The sequence below is a fragment of the Ptychodera flava genome, chromosome 22, assembly GCF_041260155.1.
Source record: "Ptychodera flava strain L36383 chromosome 22, AS_Pfla_20210202, whole genome shotgun sequence".
Lineage (NCBI taxonomy): Eukaryota > Metazoa > Hemichordata > Enteropneusta > Ptychoderidae > Ptychodera > Ptychodera flava.
The window spans coordinates 29,940,146-29,961,704 of NC_091949.1; the positions used below are offsets into that span (position 1 = coordinate 29,940,146).

The 21,559-nt window shown below is 36.9% G+C and overlaps 1 protein-coding gene across 1 annotated transcript in view; it reads right to left on the minus strand.

Annotated features, from left to right (window-relative positions):
* Positions 1–3,684: 3,684 nt before the first annotated feature.
* LOC139123164 (G-protein coupled receptor 54-like) overlaps positions 3,685–21,559 on the minus strand; it is a 44,469-nt gene continuing 26,594 nt past the window's right edge. Inside the window, exons 2-3 of the mRNA XM_070689232.1 lie at positions 7,846–7,981; positions 3,685–6,113 (exon numbers count right to left, since the gene is read on the minus strand). Of these exons, the coding sequence (XP_070545333.1) occupies positions 5,470–6,113; positions 7,846–7,981 (780 nt within the window). The 3' untranslated portion in view covers positions 3,685–5,469. The remainder of the gene's footprint in view (positions 6,114–7,845; positions 7,982–21,559) is intronic.

Here is a 21,559-nt window from a genome sequence, read left to right on the forward strand (position 1 = left end):
AAAGATACTTTTTAGCCGAACTGCCGCGATTCTCAGAGGTAATGACCGCCAACAAGCGAAATCCATTTACCTAGATAATTTGAATAATTAGAGAAAGGAAAACAGGTCGACCGTTCCGACTGATGAAATGCTAACTTTCCAGACACAAAATTTCACTGCAACGTTGTCACAAATTAAGCGGAAACATCCAACTACGTTTTTGCCTATACTTAATCGATTTTCGCAGCTGGCAAAGTCTTTAATAAGTTTTTTAACAAGGCAGAGGAGAGAGACAAAATAATGACTGGAATCACTGCCGCATTGCGCGATAGAAGACGACCGTCAACATGTCCTCTTATTATCGTACACATAGACTTTACCGAGTCGCAACTGCATACAGAGGAGTTGAGGAATGAAGTCATTATCATACCGACAGCTTTCTACCAACTCATTTTGTGAATTTACTACAAGTTATTTTTTGTGTTATTCAACAACTAAGTAGATAGTTTTCAAAATGTGTAAATTTTGTAATTATTTCTTTGGATCATCATCGGATGTGATAAAGTAGAGCACAAGTTTAAATTGCTTGTAATTAGAATGCAATGTTTGAGCTCTAATTTCGAAATTGTCAGGTTGAATACTTGTCAAACTCACCTCAAATACCAAGGGGGATGACGTTGAACATTATTTGATTGAGTGGATAGTGACGGCGTTTCTTTTACAAGGACTATCGACTTCAAAGATACAAAGGGACTCCGTCGATAAGTATTGGAGTAGTACTGTATGCAAATCCGAAGTGCTGATTGCAGCGGTATCCATTCCGTAATTGCAAAATAGCAAAATGAAGTCACGTGAAGATGATGACTAACACGCCGATGATTTTAGGCGACTGACTTCAATAGACTGCCACAATTGGGATGATGCATTTCCACAAACCCTGGCCCAGAATTCGACATTTGATTGAAAGAATCAACGAGTCACTACATTCTCAAATGAGTGTCATTTTTCTCTCATGTTATCTGCGATATGAAGTGTGAGTTATCTTTCTTATGTCCTATTATTAGTAATAGGTGTAACTGTAGTATGCAACTCGATACAATCTCAGAAACACCGATAGCTATAGAGACTGAAGTACAAGTATATTCTTTCTGGGAGAAGAGATTCTAAATCCCTCCCACCCACTCAACCCCTTTCAAATAAGACATAATGGCACACCATTGCCCGCATACCCTTGAAAAAACTTGGACGCGCGGGCGGAGATTGTACATCATTTGCCGGTGGAAAATTGACTCGCCTCTCGACTAAGCAATCTCAGTAACCGAGTGAAATCTCTTTAGATCTAAGTGGAAATGTGCATCTTCCTATAGACTGAACATTCCTCTGGCGCCCTATCAAATCCATGTTGTCACAATCTAAACGGGAGAAAATCTTTCAGTGACTTAATTAAAAGAACAGATAACAAAATTGTGAAAAGCATTTCCAACTCCATATACTAGCCAAAGTTTTATTAACTGCTTGCATACTATACAATATACACTTACATACGTAATCTGAAATGTACAACTTATTAATAATACAAATCTGTATGTTAAAACACATTTTCCGGTAAAATTTCCAGGAAGTTAAAAAAAAGATTCTACAATCGCACGAAACCATTTTCAATGATCCATTAATTACCACAAAGCTACAAAAGATAGACATTTTATACGACATGTTTCTTCAAAAGATATTTTGATGACCCTTCAAGAATAAAAATTTGGAAACGGGACAGTACTCTCCTAATGTACTCAATTTGTATTAAGATTGTCTTCTGCATTCCAGAGTTGGCGGACTCCAAACGTTTACGAGAGCTCGCATAGTGTGTTCGCAGTAGTGATAGCGATAATCTCGAAGACTACAAAGTGCCTTTTATCGATCTGTCTTGAAATGCCCACAAGTCTACTTTTGAGGATGTTGGACCATGAATAATGTGTTTAATGAAAATCTTGTGATGGAGTTAGACAATCGCTTCCATCGCTTACTTGAACAAACAAAACATGTATTCTAGTACTTGCTGCAGGCAAAATGACGATAACACATGTTTGTACGTCGTTTCAATGAACACGGGATTCGGCCTTTTAAAAATCACTTGGCGGAAACGAAATTCTTGGAAACGCCCAGAATTACTTTATCACTGCGAAGACCTTAAGTTTTGTAAAGCGAACTCCTATTGAAACAGAACTCCTATTGAAATGTTGGATTCTCAGTTTTTCATTTTCACACAACAAAATGTGAGTCTTCCTAAACGTCCCCATAAAAATATCGTAACTGAACTTAAACGTTACAATATTTATGATGAGAAATGTTTCAGAGCACTTTTATATTTTGATAACTAATGCCTCATCTTATTTCACTGAGTATTTAAGTTGACAGGTGACGGTACGTATCATCCTACCATCCCCCACAGGAGATAAACACGTAAAGAGACTACGTTTTCTTGAACTAAATTCAATTGCCTCAATACGCCACTTTTCACTAAACCAAAGAAATGTAGACAGTAAATACAACAAACAACAACTTTTAGAAAAAAAGAAAAGTTCGAGTCAAACATAGAGCAAAGTGCACTAGAAGTTAAGTCGTCAAAGTGACACATGAAGCCTATATATGCCTACACATGATATCTGGTATTCACTTTTGCTTCCGATCTAAAATGAAAGTATATACTAATAAACATACAAAAAATGAAAAACGCAAATATAAACAATAAAACTCTATGCTAATGGTATTATTATGTACACATAAAAATCATTAGTGGAAATCATCCACAATGTCACCATCATGCTATTGTTGGAAGAATTAATATGTGGTTCATATTTTTCACTGCATGATTGGAAATTACTTACAAAAAGACACAAACATAGTTGTACATCTTTATTCCTTCTTTAAACTGTACCTATTGTTTTAGACTGTATTATTTGCTTTAGAGCTCACCCTTTGCTTTAGTGGAAGCCCTCTGCTTTAGAGCGTGCCCTCTGCTTTAGAGCGTGCCCTCTACTTTAGAGCGCACCATTTGTTTTAGAACATATCCTCTGTTTTAGAGTGTCCCTCTCCTTTAGAGCGTACCCTCTGCTTTAGAGCGAACCCTCTGCTTTAGAGCGTGCCCTCTGCTTTAGAGCGTACTCTCTGCTTTAGAGTGAACCATTTGTTTTAGAACGTATCCTCTGTTTTAGAGTATCCCTTCGCTTTAGAGCGCACCCTCTGCTTTAGTGAACGCTTTCTGCTTTAGAGCGTACCCTCTGCTTTAGAGCGTAGAACGTATCCTCTGTTTTAGAGTGTCCCTCGGCTTTAGAGCGTACCCTCTGCTTGGTCGTAATGCAGTAATGATCTTCAAACTTTCAGATCTTTCGCGATAGAACAATCCCATCCAGGCTACACTTGATGAATTGATAAATTTTAAAGTGTCACAGTGGTGTGATGATTGACTTTGATTTGAAATCTTAATCTAACTTTACAAATTTCGCATGACAGCTAAAACAGCAAACGAATTCGGTTCAAACAACTCCCTAAAATTCATTATAATGACGACTAGGAACAAACACGACATACCGAATAATCGCACATACTCAAACATTTAAAACATGCCACGCGATAGTTAAAACACCAACCTAGTGTGCTACCATACAATGTCACAAAAAATGGCCTGAAAAATCAAGATTCAACACGTTTCGAGATATTTCCACAGGAAACATGTTCAGAAAATTTTGCTGTAACAAGGAACGGACGTAAGGCTAAAACCTTCGATTTGATGAAGGTGGCTTGGCTATGACAAAGGAGAAAAAATCTTATGTCAAAAGTCGTACTTAATAGAGCTTTAACGTAAGTTTGCAAATAATCAGAACAATTGAACATTGGACTGTACAGTAATAATGCTAGTAAGAAAACGCGTGCATGGAAAGGTGTTAAACTACTAAAATGGTATTTCGAATTCTACATCAAGAGATAAATGATTTCGTATTTAGAGTTCATGAGGAAGTTGCCTGTAGAAATTAACGAGTCTATCCTGGACACAACAGAAACTAACATCACATTGTAGGCTACATGACTGCTGGTTTGAGAAGATCACGGTGTTAATAGGAGTGCATAATAATGTCATTGAACCTTTAACTATGACGAAAATACGTAATCAGGCCAGTCAGTATATAACAGCCTCAATCGGCATGATCCTCAGAAAAGATAAAAATGTAATAGAGAAAAATGAAGCGCGTCTTAACATTTATATTCATTACTGAAAGAGCATTAAAAACACGATTGCAACTAATTTGGGATAATTGGATGGTTAAGTAATGTCGATTCAATCTACAAATATAATCTCATCTACTTTTCTTTTTCAAGTTACACACTTGTTTTACATGAGTAATTTGTAATATTTAACATTCAGCTATAGGGCACCTTACACTTTTGAGAAATTCGAAAAATATGAAGATTCAAATATCCCAAATTAGTTCCAATCGTGTTATTTGAAAAAAGCATCCGATTCGTGAAAGTGGTTATCCAGTTCAAATCGTAAATATCCGGTTAAAATGTTTCATGTATATACATTCTTAATGTCTAATGTGTCTTTAAAAGTACATATATCTCCGCTATGCAGGATAACATATTGAACTGCATTATCTAAGGACGGTACATTTGAACCTAATCAATGACAATAAATCAATGCACTAATATTACAAGAATTATCTAATCGATTTCATGTAAACTTATTCCAATAAATTCAAAAAACCTTGTGTACATCGACATCTTTAACATCTTTTTCATCTTTGTTACGCTATATGCTTTAGATATTTACAATTACCTTGGATCAGAACGTATTCTTAGCATAATGGTAATATATAGTTCACATGCTAAATACGCAAAAATGAGATAATTGTTGTTCTCCGTTGCAACGTAGTGTGCATGATTGTAAATCTGTGTATGCTTTACTCAAAACGTCATGCATCTATGTTAAGTAACAGCAACTGCTGCAGTCATTGTTATAATCGAAGCGTAAACACTACTTCTCACTAGTGCAGACGCTGTAAATTCCGACAGGAAATGCATGATATCAAACGTAAAATCTTGGTCTGCGACTCAACGGAGAACCTTATCTGATTTTATCAGCATATGGCTCCGATGTGTCTTATAAAACAACCTATCGTTGACAAAATCTATTTCAAACAATTAAGGTTACAGTTGATCTGAGGCAGGGCATACATGTAACTGCCCATCCTAACCTAACTTTTTTTTCTCAAATTAAAAGATAACAGGGATTGCTTATTCGAGTGTAAAGCTTCATCGATTTTCTTCGGTAAACTCCGATACAGATGGTTAGACGAGGATACGAAGCTAGCGTTAAGGTTACGGGTATGCCATTGGTGGAGAATTCGCTTATTCCTTGATCCGACTTAGGACCCAATTCTCACGAGATTTGGCACATCTTGAGTGCGTCGATACACCATATTAGTTCAGTGTCATTTAAGTCAACGTGTCGAGTGATTCAAATTTATCACATCTTTCGTACCCGCCTTTGCCGTTTTCACCGGGCAACCTGACACTGGTTGTCATGGTAGAAGTGTATGTTGTTGCCGTGATTGATCCCCGAAGACCCCGGTGCTTGTTCTTTCTGAACATCCGTCGGAGGTGTCGCCTATAGTTTCGACCACTGAGGGCGTACACAAAAGGGTTCATGGCCGAATTAGCGTAGGACAGACAAAGGCAGAAGTTGCGAAAGTAAAAAAGCGGAATCGAGGTCAGAGGGTAATGTGGATCCAAAAGAAACCACATATTCATTATATGAATCGGGGCCCAAGAGCACGCAAAGACGCCAGCGACGGTGAAGACCATCTTAGTGACCCGCCATTTCTGCTTTCGAACTCGTTCTTCATCTTTGTTTTTGTTAAGTACGCGGCTATTCTCATGCTGACTCCAGAGTACCCGGAGGATTAGTCCAGAACACAGGCCGATGATTAACAGTGGCAGCAGATAGGTACTTATAAAGGCGTATATCTGATAGATTCTATCGCTGAGCATGTCGGGAAATTCCCTGTAACAGTAGCGGTAACCGTTTTCTGTCTTTTCCTTCACAAAGATCGGTATCGGTATATGTAGACATGCGGAACCTGTGAACAAAGAATGTTAAATCATTTTAATGCTCTGATAAAGTTTGTGTGTGATGTGTGATAGCGAGTATGTGAGTGCGGGTGCTTCATGAACTCTACAGCATGTGGAGGGGTCGCAAACAGAAAATTGTAACAACTTAGATTCGGTTATTGAACCACTCTTTTTAAGGGCGGGGATTTGGTCGAGCGGTTTTGACTGTAATGTTTTCGCAAGATGTGACTGGGTGTCATACGTTGTGAGTTTGAATGCGATCGAAAATCTACAGACAATTCTTCATCAGTTTCTCCGCTTTTTGCCTCAATTCTGTCAACCTTGCGCAGCCCTATTTATATCATTATATGAAGCTAAACACCATCAACAATTAGTGAGAGACTTATGACATCACCATGGTGATCGTTCTGGCGTGCGTAGATATTGGAGCCGATGATTTGTCCATTATAGTAAATTAAAGATACCCCTTTCATTCGCACGTTATTCGCTATATATTAGTTTTCTCCTCTTAAGACGCACCGACTGGACGTTACGCGTAGAAAACAAAAAACCATGAAGTTGTAGCGTGATCGCAGTAGGTGTTCTATTTACAAGTGATCGTTGGAACTCTATCTCAGCGTAAATTTCAATCTCCTTCAGGTTTCTTCAGAGCAATTAAGAGTTTATAGCAGTTTGATAAAGTATATTTGGTTCAAAGTGCCCGCTAGATTCGAGGGTTTTTGAAGCGATATGTGCTACACACAAATTTAATTTGTACTATAAGTTCATCGAGACAAAGATACGCGGATAGCAAGCCAAGTAGATACTAGGAAAGCGGATATATCACCCTTGACTTGGTATGCTACATGCCCTTCTGAGGTATCCAGAGAATATATGTGTTAACATAAATGTACATAAAGTGTTCGTATGTGTACAAATATGCCCCTCCTCCCTCTCTCTCTCTGAATATACATAGTATATGTTATAGTATAAACAGTTAAGAAATAGATGGACATGTCGATCTTTGCTTGTTTCGACTTCCAATATGTTGTTAATACGGTCGAATAAACAATACCTTAAGAATGGGTCTCTATTAAACTTATTCTCGTTTTCTAACGAGAAAGTGAAGTGTTTCACATGAATCAATCTTAAACGATAACAAATGTCACTATCGTAAAGGAATGGTCATTTAAAATGCGCATGCTTTTAAACTTTAATGCTCCTAGTTGGGTAAGACTCTTGTCACTGAAATTATGTCAAATATTCTCCTACTCATCAAGAAGTCTAAATTTTCAACGCAAACCGATTAAAAAGTCAAATTTAGATACCGAATTATTTTTCTGGACATGCGTTGGAAATTTAAACAGGGCTAATATTCAGGCGAATCACACAGTCACACAGTCACATATGCTAATAGTTGCAGTAATACTTATATTGGCAAATTTGGGTTCATTTTATGTAACCATGGATTTAATTTGAATACCCAAAATATGGTTCGAAATACTTATTGATTAAGCCGGAGAGTCAATAACGTATCACTTTTAATGAACAAAGTACAGGATAGGAGAAGAAGGCAAGATCGTAAATATCCATGTTGGCCACTTTTTCTCATATATCATGAGTTTGAAGTCGTTTTCATGAATGAAAATGATTGATCGAATTTCGACATGTTAGTGAGTTCGACTGTTATGTATTACAGAGATGAATGTCCATTGCTGAGTCCGTATCGTCATACTGATGTTATTGCGAATTTCTACTCACCGATCCATATGAAAGCTATCAGTAACATGGTTTTTTTGAAGGTCCGCTTGGCCATCGACTTTAATGGACTTGTTATTACTCTATATCGATCCACAGTCAATGCAGTCAGCGTACCGCATGTCGCTTGTATTGTAACCTGATCAGACCAAAAGTAGAAAACAAAATATGAATCAACAGTCGACTTGTATGAAAGCCCATAAGGGACATTTTTTGTGAGAAAAAAATAATTTTAATCTCGTGCGCACGAGGTACTACAAGATAGTATCTCGTGCGCACGAGATAAAAATTATTTTTTTCTCACAAAAAATGTCCCTTATGGGCTTTTTCATACGACTAGAGACGTCATTCATCATCAAAAATTAATATTACTTTTTATGGTTTATGACTACTTTAATCTATGCTAACACACTTCTCATATAATTCAAGTTTGTGGTGTAACGGTTTTACACGTATATAGGATATAGGAACGACCTCTCTCCTTAACGACAACACGAGTTACTTTATTAAGGAGTGAGGTAGCACTTTGTGTAAAATGAGATCACTTTGATTTAGTCTTACATGTTAACGCATCGATTAAGGCACTAAGATGATTGCTCGAAAGACGAAAGTCTATATTGCTTATGTTAAAAGAATAAATGTTACCAGAAGCGAAATCTCCGACAATATGCCATAGGATGAAATAAATCAACGCCGGTTTTATTGTAAAAAATCACTGTCTAAACGTTGCACAAGAGAAAACTCAACTCCTGCTTCATATTGGCAGGTTGATGTCGTTAGTAAAGTATATTTAGGACACAGTGCAACAACACGTTGAGAGGTGGATCAATGTCTGTGGAGAATCAAATTAATGTATTTATCTGATTGTCTGGGAAAGTCCATCTTCTGAAAATGCACAAGTCAACGCTCCATACACCCTAATTAATGTTTCAATAAGGTTGCCTCCCTGGTGTGACCATTAGCTTCAAAATAGGCACTGGCAATTTGGGCGTCAATTACTCTTCCGCAAATCAAATTATTAGTCTGCCTTTTATGCTTGTCTTGTTGAATGTTCCTGAGATACCGATTCCATTGTCACTTTTTCTCGATCGCGAGTTGTTGCTATCCGATGCAATCTACTCAAAACAGGATTCAAGAAGAGTAATGATTTGTAGCTATCAATCAAAGCAGCAGTCATGTCAATTACTAGGGCGAGCGTGAGCTATCAACATAGACAGCAAATGCCATCCGGGTCAATGTAGGTGTGAATAATGTATAAACTGATTAATTGTTATGGTGGAAGAATATATTTATGGTTGGAGTTTGTATGTGGTTAATTATAGGTTTGACAGGTTTTTTGATGTTCTTGCGTTATTGCAGGTCACATCTATATCCTTTTATTGCCGACGTACCCGTACATTACTCTATCGACACGAAAACAACTAAATTCAACTGACAATGAACGGCGATAAGTATCTTATGAAAGAACACAATCTTTGAATGAAAATATACAGACTGGGTAGATGGAAGAGTAGCAAGGTTTAACCAATAGCTTGGATAACTTTTATGACCCTGCGTGAGCTGATTGCAGTCCGAAAGTAGAATCGTCACTAGAGATACTACCTTGGATAAATGTGAAAAGGGGAAAGACATCATGGCCTGAGGATATTTTCAAGGAATGAATTAAGTCTCCTTTGATGCCTATGAGTCCAAACATTTACTGTTTTTGAAACGTTTCTAGCCAAGTCCCAAACCAATTATACTAGTGCCATCTTCTCGACCTCTGCACCATACGAGGCTAATCATTATGAACACAAATAAACCATCAATGGCATAAAGGGCAGGTGACCTTGGTCGGCGGCCGCTTTTGAACGATGAAAAACAGTTCTGCTTTCAACTGACCTCTGTCATTTGACTATATTAGAGAGATCGAGTTTCCGTGCGTACTCCCTATTGCATACCGTATGCCTGTTTGATACTTTACCATACGTTGACTCTTAACCACAGCCATGCCCTGGTAAAACTTAACCTCAAGTGAACAGTGTTTGGCTTCGAAAACCACAGTAACTTTCAATAATTCGTATCAGGGACCTCCATATGTGTATAACAAATCTCGACTTCTAGTGCCTGTAGCTACGCATTGACAAATGGCTTAATAAAGATGATGCACATGTTTTCTAATTTTTCATCCATCTGCTGTCACATGTACACATTTTGCCATTTATGTTATGTGTACTTTGAGGAAAAAAGGAGCTACTTTATAGCATTCCTCCTAATACATTGTTACCACTGATAGATAGATGTTTGACAAAGGATACGGCTCAAACAAGTCAAATACACATATCTTGGTAGCGTAATTCCACAGAGATCCACTCTAGGCGTTCTAGTCTGTAAAATGCCAACAAGGTTTGACACTTTGAAAAATCCTACATTAGATCGATTTATCCCGAGAGCGTTTTACGCATAACTCGTATTTACCGCACATAATCGTTATTTAAACAATGCAGCATTTGGCAAGATGATATGGAAGTCGGTCAAATATTGTCTGATATCTTGATGAGATGACTATCTTGCTGCACCTGTCAATTCATCTCTCATGTGATTATCAGCTGTTATACAGACATCGCATTAGGTGGTGTGAAGTTTTCCTCAGGCTGTTTTTTCGCACTGAGAACTTAAACAGCTGAGAATAATAAAATTGTGATATCGAGTTAACGTCTTCTCTCTAAGCCTGTTACTTTGTAAATTATTATGTATTTATGTATCTTGCATTTTATTCTATGTCTTTGTTTTTTCATTGTATATGCGATAGCGTATACAGATGGTAAACAAATGGCACACTAGTAATACCAATAACAAGAATAAATATAGAAATAAACAAAATTCTTGACACTGATTGAAGTTAAAATACAAAGCACGACTGACAATTATCTCCGCAGAATGTTTTGTGAAGATAAAACAAAAATATTAAGTCCTTCTGTAAAATACGGCCATCTACTTGAAAAACACAATTGACGATATGTGAGGCAATAACCTCATTAACATAATAAAGTGTATATAATTTTAGAGAGAAATAAGCATGGTTTTACTTTTTCCGAACGTTGTAATGTTCTGTGTATTTACGCTTTGTGATGTAAGACTTGCATAATGATACTCTTATGATTAAATCGAACAGCTCAGAGGGAGAGAACGAAAACGTCGATCTCTTGATAATTTTTTCATTCTCTGTACCATAAGGTGATACTCTTCCGATGAATAATGCTCGTTTCAGAAAATCAACCCCTAATGTAACTTTAATGTTACGTCTTGTAACTTTCAGGCAAATGGCCACATCATTCAAGATGAACGTCTTGGCGTTGATAGCAAGTGATAAAACAGATGCCTTTGTCCGTTGATCCGAGCTTTGACAAATTAATGGGCCAAGAAAAACATGACTTTCGTATATTGGTCGACTTTGGTATGAATTAAGGAAATTCCATTTGCCAAACAGGTACATCAGTTTTAGATTGACACTCGTGTTTCGTATTACACTGCTTAATTGGATACTTCCTGAGGAATGCCACGCCATGCTAACGATTTTATCGAAGACGTTAGAGTGGAAATCAACGTCGCTAGAACTCCAGATCACCCTGGAAAATACAGCGTTGGTATTTTACGTTGGTGCGACCAGTTATTCATTTACAATACATTTATCAATCATGCCAATAAAGAAAACAATGTTTTAAAGACGTGTCAATACATTGTGATTTACTTGTAAAATATTTGGCGATTAAAGCTTGTAACCTCTTATTTATTTCTCGCTTTTCTTCAAAGCACATTGATAAACAGCTCGGCTATCGGCAGAGGATTAACTCTTCCTTCAAGTCCTTTTGTGTGGCACATACAAAACATAGGGCTGATTGAGGGACATACTTTGGCTCCTTGTAAATGACCTTATCTACGCTGGAACAGACACTGAAGACATTAAGAAGTTATAATATGCTGCGCTCGTAATTCATCAATTATTTGAGTGAGTAATTATGATAGTATTAAATTTTGAGTAGCCGTGATGTAATTATGGAGTACAGGTGCATAACAAGTAACAATGTGTAGCTGGTGACGTTGTATATCTACATTTAAGACAAGATGTAGATAAGTTTTGTTGGAAATGGGCACACTTTAGGCTTTCGGTCTTGGCAACTTTCGTGTACAAGCACTGGAATTCTTTATATTTTCCGCTATCGTTACAAGGGCATAACTACTGAGTTTCTGTTTCTCAAGAAACAGAGATCTAGTAATTCACGTTGGCGTCGCGTGTCTTAGTCTGCCTGCCCATGCGGAACTAATGCTTGATTGTGATTAATTGGCTGTGGTTTGATTGATGCAATCTCGGGTGACAGACAGAACCACAATCGATGCAAACTGACTCAACGGAGATGGTGTTCCTACTAGATTCAGATCGATTCAATTAGAAAAGTGAGCAATATGGAGTGAATGACAGATACAGAATAGTTTTACTTGATTAGGTACCTTGCAGAAATGTATATTAATCTATTGATTGTTCTTATCATAAATTGGTATAATATGGAAAGAATACGTTTGAATAACATCGTGCAATAGATAATATCACATAGCGACTAACTCAGGGTAATTTCTTGAAGTAAAAAAGCTGGGAAGATCACTGAACTGCATGTATCTTATTGTCTCTGATATGACACAATGGTTTTGGTTTGAAAAGTAAACCATATTATCGTCAATCAACTTGAAAACATCCATTGGCTATGATGATATAGTATCCAAACCTAATTCTGAGGATGTAGTTTCAATTCTCCAACACGGATTACTTTTTCATCCCAAAAACTGCACTAACTATCGTGTGAAACCACCAACTCTACCACTTGCAGATATTCAAAGAAAACATTCACGAGATCACCGTACCGCGCCCTGTCTGTTCGTTGATTTCATTAAATACAACTTGCAATATTCTATGCCTTAGTCCTCAAGGACATACGACGCCAAATATCACACGATACTAATCTTGTTTGGCTAGTTCCTCTGTTTTCTTTCTCCACCCTAGGGTGTCAAAATTATTTTCATCGTCCCTTGGTAATCTTTGAAAGTGTAAGTAGCACTCCGATGTCAGCAATGATTATCAGTCAAACCCAGAGTTTTATACTTGACGGTCTGTGATCTGTTTCAGAATGATTTCAATTCAAACTTCTAGTCGTCGTTAGGAGTTCTTTCCGATACCCCTTTCCTGCTGTTTGAAAGAACACTATGATTTGCTGTGATGTTGGCATTATCATAAACAGTTATTCTTGATAGTTTGTGATTCAATTTCTATGATGTTTTATTTCACTGTGGCGATTTTACTCAGAAGATAATAGACAAATGAGAGTTTCTCCGCATACACTAACGCCTTCCAATTGTATTGTTGTTCATAAAGTGTCGACTAGTGGGAAATGCTCATTGCAACACACCTTTTAATAGCTCTGTATATGTTTTAGACCTCGTATGTCAAATTCAGCTATTTCCATAGCAACGAAATATAAATGATGTTACCAAGACTACATTGTTTGGATGTTACAGGGGCTTTGGTTAATAATACTTCGATTTTTTTAATGATTAGAATTTGAAGTCGAGATATCATTAAAGATGATTGTGCTCAGTCTTCTGTCCATCTTGTCATAAGGCGACAACTGCGTGGGAGTAAACGTTCTCCCGAGACCTGAAGACCACATTTCAATAATTCATACGAACACAGTTCATCATCAAGGGGGACTGTGACACAAATTACACACGGACCAAAGAGGGCTATTGTTGAGCAGCACTTCACCACCTGATACGTTAATGTAATGCCATTTAGAGAATAAAATAAGCGCGCGTACTTAATAAACGCGACATGTCTTTCATCAAATTAACTTTTGCGTTCATTTTGATTTCAGTTTTAATGATAGCGACTGCTGACGTCAGCCATATTTTCCGATAATAAGAAAATTATCAGCTGTATTTCTGTAAAATTGTGTTACCTTTAAAACAGCAAAAGTCTTGGCTGCCTTCATTAAATACGCTAAAAGTTAAAAAATATGACGTTGCAAGCCAAACATCTTTTACATCTTTTGAATTTCCTTTGTTTTCGATTTGTCTTAAAGTGACACACATCGAAAAATAAGTCGTCGGTTTCTTGGAGAAAAATGCGGATAGTTTGAAGTCTGCTCCATAGTGGGAGCAGGTTATCGGGAATAGTTTGAAGTCTGATTCATAGTGGGAGCAGGTTATCGGGAATAGTTTTAAGTCTAATCCACAGTGGAAGCAGGTTATCGGGAATATTTGGGCATTTCTCCATACTCAGATGTCAACTGCTGTCTGCGTGTCATTGCTAGAATTTAGAATTAAAAGGGATAACCGCAGACCTTCAATGGTGCTATCACGTACATTCCTTTGACTTGTTTTGTAACTTTAAATGCCGGGTTAGGCCAGGGCATTGCTCATTAGATGAAATCTACAGACATCATACACAAAATTCTCTGTTTCTAAGGACCTCCTATCTGGGAGTCTGACGTGAATCGCAGCACTAGGAACATAATCTGACATGGTACAAGCAATGGACCTCGACAGCGCTGCGCTCCTATGTACCCAAAGAGGTCAACCTTCTTATCAAATTGAAGGATTCGATGATAAAACGATATGCAAGACGTTTCAACAATGGCTTTTTATCCTGTGCTCATGACAGATTGTTTAATCTTGATGTAAGGCCGGCTGTCTGAGGCCTCCATATTTGTCACATTCTCCACGAGGCGAGTCGTGTCTCTCGTTTCTGACGATTGTATGGCTTATAATCATTTAGACAGTTTATCAATGCGTACAATAGCGTAGGCTGGCAAGTGAAGTAGAAAGCCAGTAACCTTTCACATCGGGGTCAGACTAATGTTTCTCCAAATCATGGAGGTTAGTGAGTTTTCGACTCGTGTCTCGAGTTAGCAATGTGATGACGAAGTTTATTAGTCGCTAGTGATAAAGCGAATACAAGAGTATAAAGCCATACACACAAATATATTTCTCTTTTTATGGTATTGAAGATCGAATACTGTGTCTCTCAATAAAGTAAATAAATAAAATTTACATGAATAAAATGAAATGAAATGAAAAAAGTAAATACAATGAAATGAAATGATATGAATAGTTTAAAACAAAATATCTGACAATTGTTTATCGCGCACAATTATAAACTAAATGAACTTTCAGGTGCGACCCAAGTCGAACAAAACATGATAATTAACCGTATAAGACATGAGGCAACTAGCTGTGCAATGACAATATTTTGGCACTTAAATGAAATTGAACAGGTACAGTCCATAAAGTGAGCATGACATTTGCGCAAGATCAACTTGAAATCGAAGAAAACGTATCCTTTGACTTGTGATTGTTATAATACGTTTTTGTGTTTATGAAAGTTGTCTCTAGATATTACAGTAGTGGTGGACAGACACCAATAAGATGGAGACTAACGTTGCGAATGTGATTTGAGAATGCTAGTCGAGATGACACAGGCTTTTTTGTTATTTTCATTACACACCACATTCTAAGAAAAGGGCACGAGAAAATATATACTTCTAGTCCTCACTAGATCAGAAAGAGTTACGTCAGATTGTATCGTTTCGAAGACTATTTCACCAGGGAAATAGTCTTGGAAAAAAAGTGCCCGGTCACGTGACAATATGCCTAGTGTCGTCCACAGCTTTAGAACAACGGTTAAGAGATTAGTGGGCGTCTAAAACATCAATAGTTTCTGTTCAAGTTGCGCAGGATCTTGAAGTACTCAATGACATCAAAGATTCAAATGCAACCAAAGATGTTATTCACGCTTCTGTGAAGACAGTGCCATTCCTCTTACCGCTGAGGAGAACTCGCACAGTAAACTTCTCAAATTTATCGTTGCAGTGCGTATACACTGAAGCCGAACAAAAAATGCATGGAACAGCATGAGTATGTTAAAACACTCATGACTTGGTCTAATCAGGCTAAAGGGTCGTTTTTACCTCTCATGGCCCTGCATTACCGGAAATACGTCGCTATTCGCGAGGCAGTAGACCGAGTGGGATAGCCATGTGTGTCTGGTAATGCACGGCCCTTCGCAGTAATTACCGGGCGTTCTATCCCGAACAGACCAGCATTATGTGTACACTACTGCATATTGTATAACAGACTCGGACGAATTTCCTGTCTTGGACGATATTTCAGCTATGTTTCTTTACTCTGAGATTTTAATCATCTTACAGAACCTATGGTCAAACATTTACTGAAAATGCAGTGTCTCAAAGCAAAACTGACAAACTGATTTTCAAATTCCAATTTGCATGAATTCCTGAATTACTGCGCGAACGATTACTACTCTTCGAGAAGCGAACGCTCATTGGTCATTCTTTTGACTAATCCTTAAGCATGTTCATTTATTAACAAACGGAATGTTGCGTAGGTAGAACTGAAACTGGTAGCGGAGGCAGACGACAGTGCACTGCAGCCAGAATTTGAGGTTTTGGATATCTCCGATTTGAATCAACGTAAACGACAAATACATGGACAATATGACATAAGGGCGGTTATTGGTAATTTGGACATGTATTTTCTTACGGAGATCCGTATTTTTATATTTTTGTTTTGATTTCAGAATAATGTTTTAAAGGATTTGTGAAAGTGATCACATTCCGAAAATCTTAGATGGATGTCTCGAGCGAGTTGGCAAGTTCTGTCTCGCCTCCAGCTTGCGTTAGATAGCAATCCCAAAGTCATGAAATGCATTCCATTTCAGTCCATTGGGGTGTAGAATTCTATCAGTACTCTTCACTCTAAGGATTTGTGCAGGTATCAGGAGATTGTGGGCGAGTACGGCACATGTATCAGACAAATAACGTCAGATAGCGTCAACGACATGTGTTTTCTAATGGCCATTTTCTACTATTACAAGATGACTCACATGTGATATATCTCGAATGTCAAATATTATGAAACATAATGTATTTGTTTTCTTTCATGGGTTGACCTTTTCTGCCTGATATTCTGTGCTTTATTTCCTTACATGGGTCCATGATCATGCTTATGGCTTTATTGTTATTTTGGAGAATATGAATATGCTACCTTTTCATTTAGAGGTCAACAAGCCATTCATGACAATAATTTATTCTTTATCAAGGCGAGTATCTATCGAAACGCTCGGCCTTCAGATATATTCCAATTTCTGCTATCGTATGGCTTATTATACTGTTACCGTTGAAAATTTGGTTGTAAGGCCACCTGAGTTTGTGCAAACGACAAACCTAGAAGCAATGATGGATTAGTAAAGCCGAGCACACCAATGTCCCAGACAGACGAAGTTTTGATAAAGGGGACGATGGTAGATATAATTTATTTTGACTTCTTTAAGGCGTTTGACAAGATGTCTGATGACAAAATGTTGCACAGATTGCATCGGTATTGTATCCAAGGAATGCCATTAAATGGGATATCGGATTACACAAAAAGTAATGATCAAATGAGAATACTCGACTGTTGCCTGCTCCTTCAGGGGTTCCTGAAGGATCTGTTTGGGTTTGTTTTTATTTTGTTTGTACTTCAACTGCATGTCTCTATAACACATCAGACTACTTTAGCTCTCTTTGCTGGCGATTCAAAGTGATTTCTTGTTGTAAAACCTTAGCATGAATGTGCAGCACACAATGTGACAAACATGCCTTCAACGATTGGATTGTCAAATGGGGCATGTCTCCCGATACATGAAACGTAATGTCTTCAGGTTTACATTAACTAGAAAATTTGTAAATTTGGATTATGTTATGAATGGCAAATGTTTAGGATCGGCTAAGACACACCGTGATGTGAAAGCTGACCTAGACTTTAATACCAATATCGATTGTATATTCATAAAATCAAACAGGTTACTTGGTATGCTTAGGTGTACTTGCGGTTGTAACTTTCAGTGAAACAAAACTATGAAAGCCCTTTATTATTAACAAAGTCGTAGCCACTCTGAATACGTGAGTGTTGTTTCAGCGGAACATTTTATACGAAATATTGGTAAAATTAGAAAGAATTCAGACAGCAGCTACTAGATACATGCTGCATTATCCTACATGTGTTAATTGTAAACAGAAATTGGTCTCAACTGAATTTTTACCACTCTCTTTACATAGATAGTGCAGATGCAGGTGTTATAGTAGCCTGACCCGATATTCTGTAATAAATATATTTCTGGACTATATTCAATAAATATCTACTTATGTTGTTATATTGATATTGTAGGGTTTTTATCTTCCAACGTTCCCAACTGTCTCACGCGCACTCTTTCTCACCGCTTCCTTTTCTGAATCGAATAGTCACTTCATGGATACACATTTTACAGTTAAAACACGATTGGAACTAATTTGGGATAATTGGATTTTCATATTTTCAAATTTCTCAAAAGTGTTAGGTCCACTATAGCTGAATATTGCAATATTATAAATTACTCATAAAAACAAGTGTATAATGTAAAAGGAAAAGCAGATGAACTTACATTTGCAGATTAAACAGACATTACTTCACCATCCAATTATCCTAAATTAGTTCCAATCGTGTTTTAATGTGATCAACGAACAGCTCAAACATTGATAAGCCACTATTTTTGTGGTAAATGCTGACTCTCATAGATTTGTTCTAATTTTTTGTGATTATTTGATTTTTGCTATGGAGTGTTGGACATTTTATGTCTGTATTTCGTCTCGCTTGTTGTAACTATGTGGTATCCTAACAGGAGTTTTGGCTTTATATGTAAATAAATTGCAGTCGCCTAGGTCTCTCTAGACTCTTTTTCGTTTATGCTGGATTAAATAGAATAAAATAAATAAATAAATAAATGATAAACAAAATCAAATAAATATATAAACAAAAATGTAAATAAATTAAATAATGAATAATGAACGAAGTCTGTTTTGAATTACAAATATAAAACCTTCGCGAAACATCTTGTCCTACACTCCATTACGTGTTGAAACTCACTGTATCAAACCATAGATACTTTTGACAAAAATCAAATTATTTTCATGCTCTTTGTAAAGTGTGTTAATCAAATTTGAACCTAAGTTTTCACCAACTCAAGTATATGTTTTCCTTTGACAAACACGTATAGACGTCTTGTTATCGTCTCCTATAGGCTTATACACTAGTAAAACTGAATTATTAAAATAATAAGAAAGAAAATATACAGAAAAAATAATAATAAATACAATATTTATAGAAATACTACTCATAAAAATAAGACTCTACATTATTTTCAAAAATTAATTTTCTCTTAATCAGATTAAATATCATAACTTATTATTTTCCGTCGACGACCACCACAATCGATCAAACATTGCTTGTTCAATAACACAGTAGAAAAACCACACATTCAAAAGTTCAGTTCACGGTGCCCTCTGCGAACTGTCATTCAGTCACTATACGCATTGTCGGTTTTGGTTTTGGATCGACAGAATGTCTATTTGTATGAAAGCAGACTAATCTACAGACGAGAGACCTCAAGTTTGTTTGTATTAATTGCATCTACATTGTTTGACTTAATGACTTTCCACATGATCAGCCATGGACATAATTGCCTTTAAAGTGTTCTTATATGGAGACCAAGAGGGTCATTAGAGATCGTTAGCACAAGTCACATGGTACATTGTATTAAAACTGATATAGTAGATAAAGTTTGTTCAAAACGACACACAATACTGTAGATTTCCCATAATTCATTATGATTTGTACTATCGGAGATTCCTCAGTGAAGTCTACCATGTCTCCCATGTGTAGACAAATTCACAGACTGTTTATCAAAATTTTGAAAACGTACTTTTATGCATGCCATTCTTCTCAATTCTTATTTTAAATGATTTGGAAAATTATGCATAATTGAGAGAGGAGATAGCATTTTTGCAAAATTTGCCACAGATTGTGTCCTCGGCCATACATAATAATGTGATGGAAAGTAGGGAGACTAGTTTCACCTGTTTTATGAAACAAAAGGATAATGATTTTTTGCAATGGAAGAGACAAAAGAAATTTGCATGCTAAGTTTTCTCAGAGAATGACCCCTTCAGTTCATCATAACTTGCTGCCCAAAAAGCAAGGCATTTGTAGTACCTACAGAATGTGACTTTTATGGTTGTTTAATGGTTATTTTGAAACTTTCACTTAAATTTCTAAACCTACTTTTACTTGATATTATTTAACAATTATTCTGATGCTGCACATTAGTGCTTACATGCAGAACTGAAAAAGTTTTTAGAAAAGTAACCTTCAAGGATACAAATCAAAGAGAAATGTGGGTAATTTATTGTACTGTGCGACAGTTTGTTACATTTTTGCACCATAGCTTTGATCTTTACAAAGATTTGAATTTTTCGAATACTTGGCAATGGATTTACTAACTCTTTCTATACTCGTGACATTCAGATATTACATCAGCTTTGTGTAACAGCTTACCGTGTGATTAAATTCATTAGATCACTTCGATGGTATTGCCCTTAATCAAAAGGTATGAAAATAGCTAAAATATTTCTGTTGGATCTTCATATTTATGTTGAGGAATGCCAACCTTTGCCCACTTCTGTACATGTAATTATTTCCCGCACGACATTTTATAAAGCGCAGGAAAGAAATATCAAGCAACATCTTTTAGCGACATAAAGGCAAATTTACTCTATTCTCCCACTCGATGGAGCACGATCAACTCGATTATTTTCAAGATTTTTGACGCACGATTCAAAATTGAAGAAAATTGAATACAATGGAAACCAAAACACTTTCGATAGAACGATAATAGAAACTCTAGACGTCAATTTACTTCCCGTCGATGCAAAATTTCGCGTCAGGATCTACGCATGTGTGAAAAAGCATTCTGAAGGAGCATACATTCCACATGCACAGCGGTCACTCTTGGTGTCGTGCAGTGACATTTATATAACTTGTTAATGCCATACCGAATGAGATATTTTGCCGTATATCGACGCAGGCGATGTCTACATCACACGTAAGTGGATGTAGCGTGAAGTTTAATGATCCTGCGTCACCTTAGAGGACTGTGTAACATTTCCAAGTTAATATAGCTGCAGGCAGACTCTATGTGTCAAAGATTGGCACATTGCTATACAGACTTATAAAAGTCCCTTTCGAATCTCCCAACGAGTTTCTTTCAAGAATATGAAAATTTAATTGACAAAACAAAACATGTTTCTCAAAAATATCAAAAGGAGATTCTGATGGGCAGTGACACTTTCCCAAATTCATGATAATTCAAAATCTGGTCCACGCAGTGCAAAACATTGGAAAATCCAACATAAATGTAAATTTATTTAAGCTGACGCATTGTCGTTTGGTTGGCAATCAAGTACCGGCACTCTTGGTGTTCGCAACAGGCGTCCCCACAGACAAGTGGATCTCAAATTGCATTCGCTGCGCCAGCAATTCAAGTAAATGCCACTGGGGAATCATTGTATAGCTCGCCATCGGACTAGAGGACCACACAGAGATGTTGAATTTGTGTCCTCTGTTGTACAGGTTGATAAATTTAACTCAGTCACTTCTATTAAATGTGCATTGCACACCACGCCGTCACTTCGTGTACCAATGCAAAGTGCCATCATCTTGACGAATATTCTGAGAAGCATGGCATATTTTTTTTTCATAGATAATACCTACCAATAAAATGGTTTGATGGCGTATTGATGTTAGAACAAGGAACTGT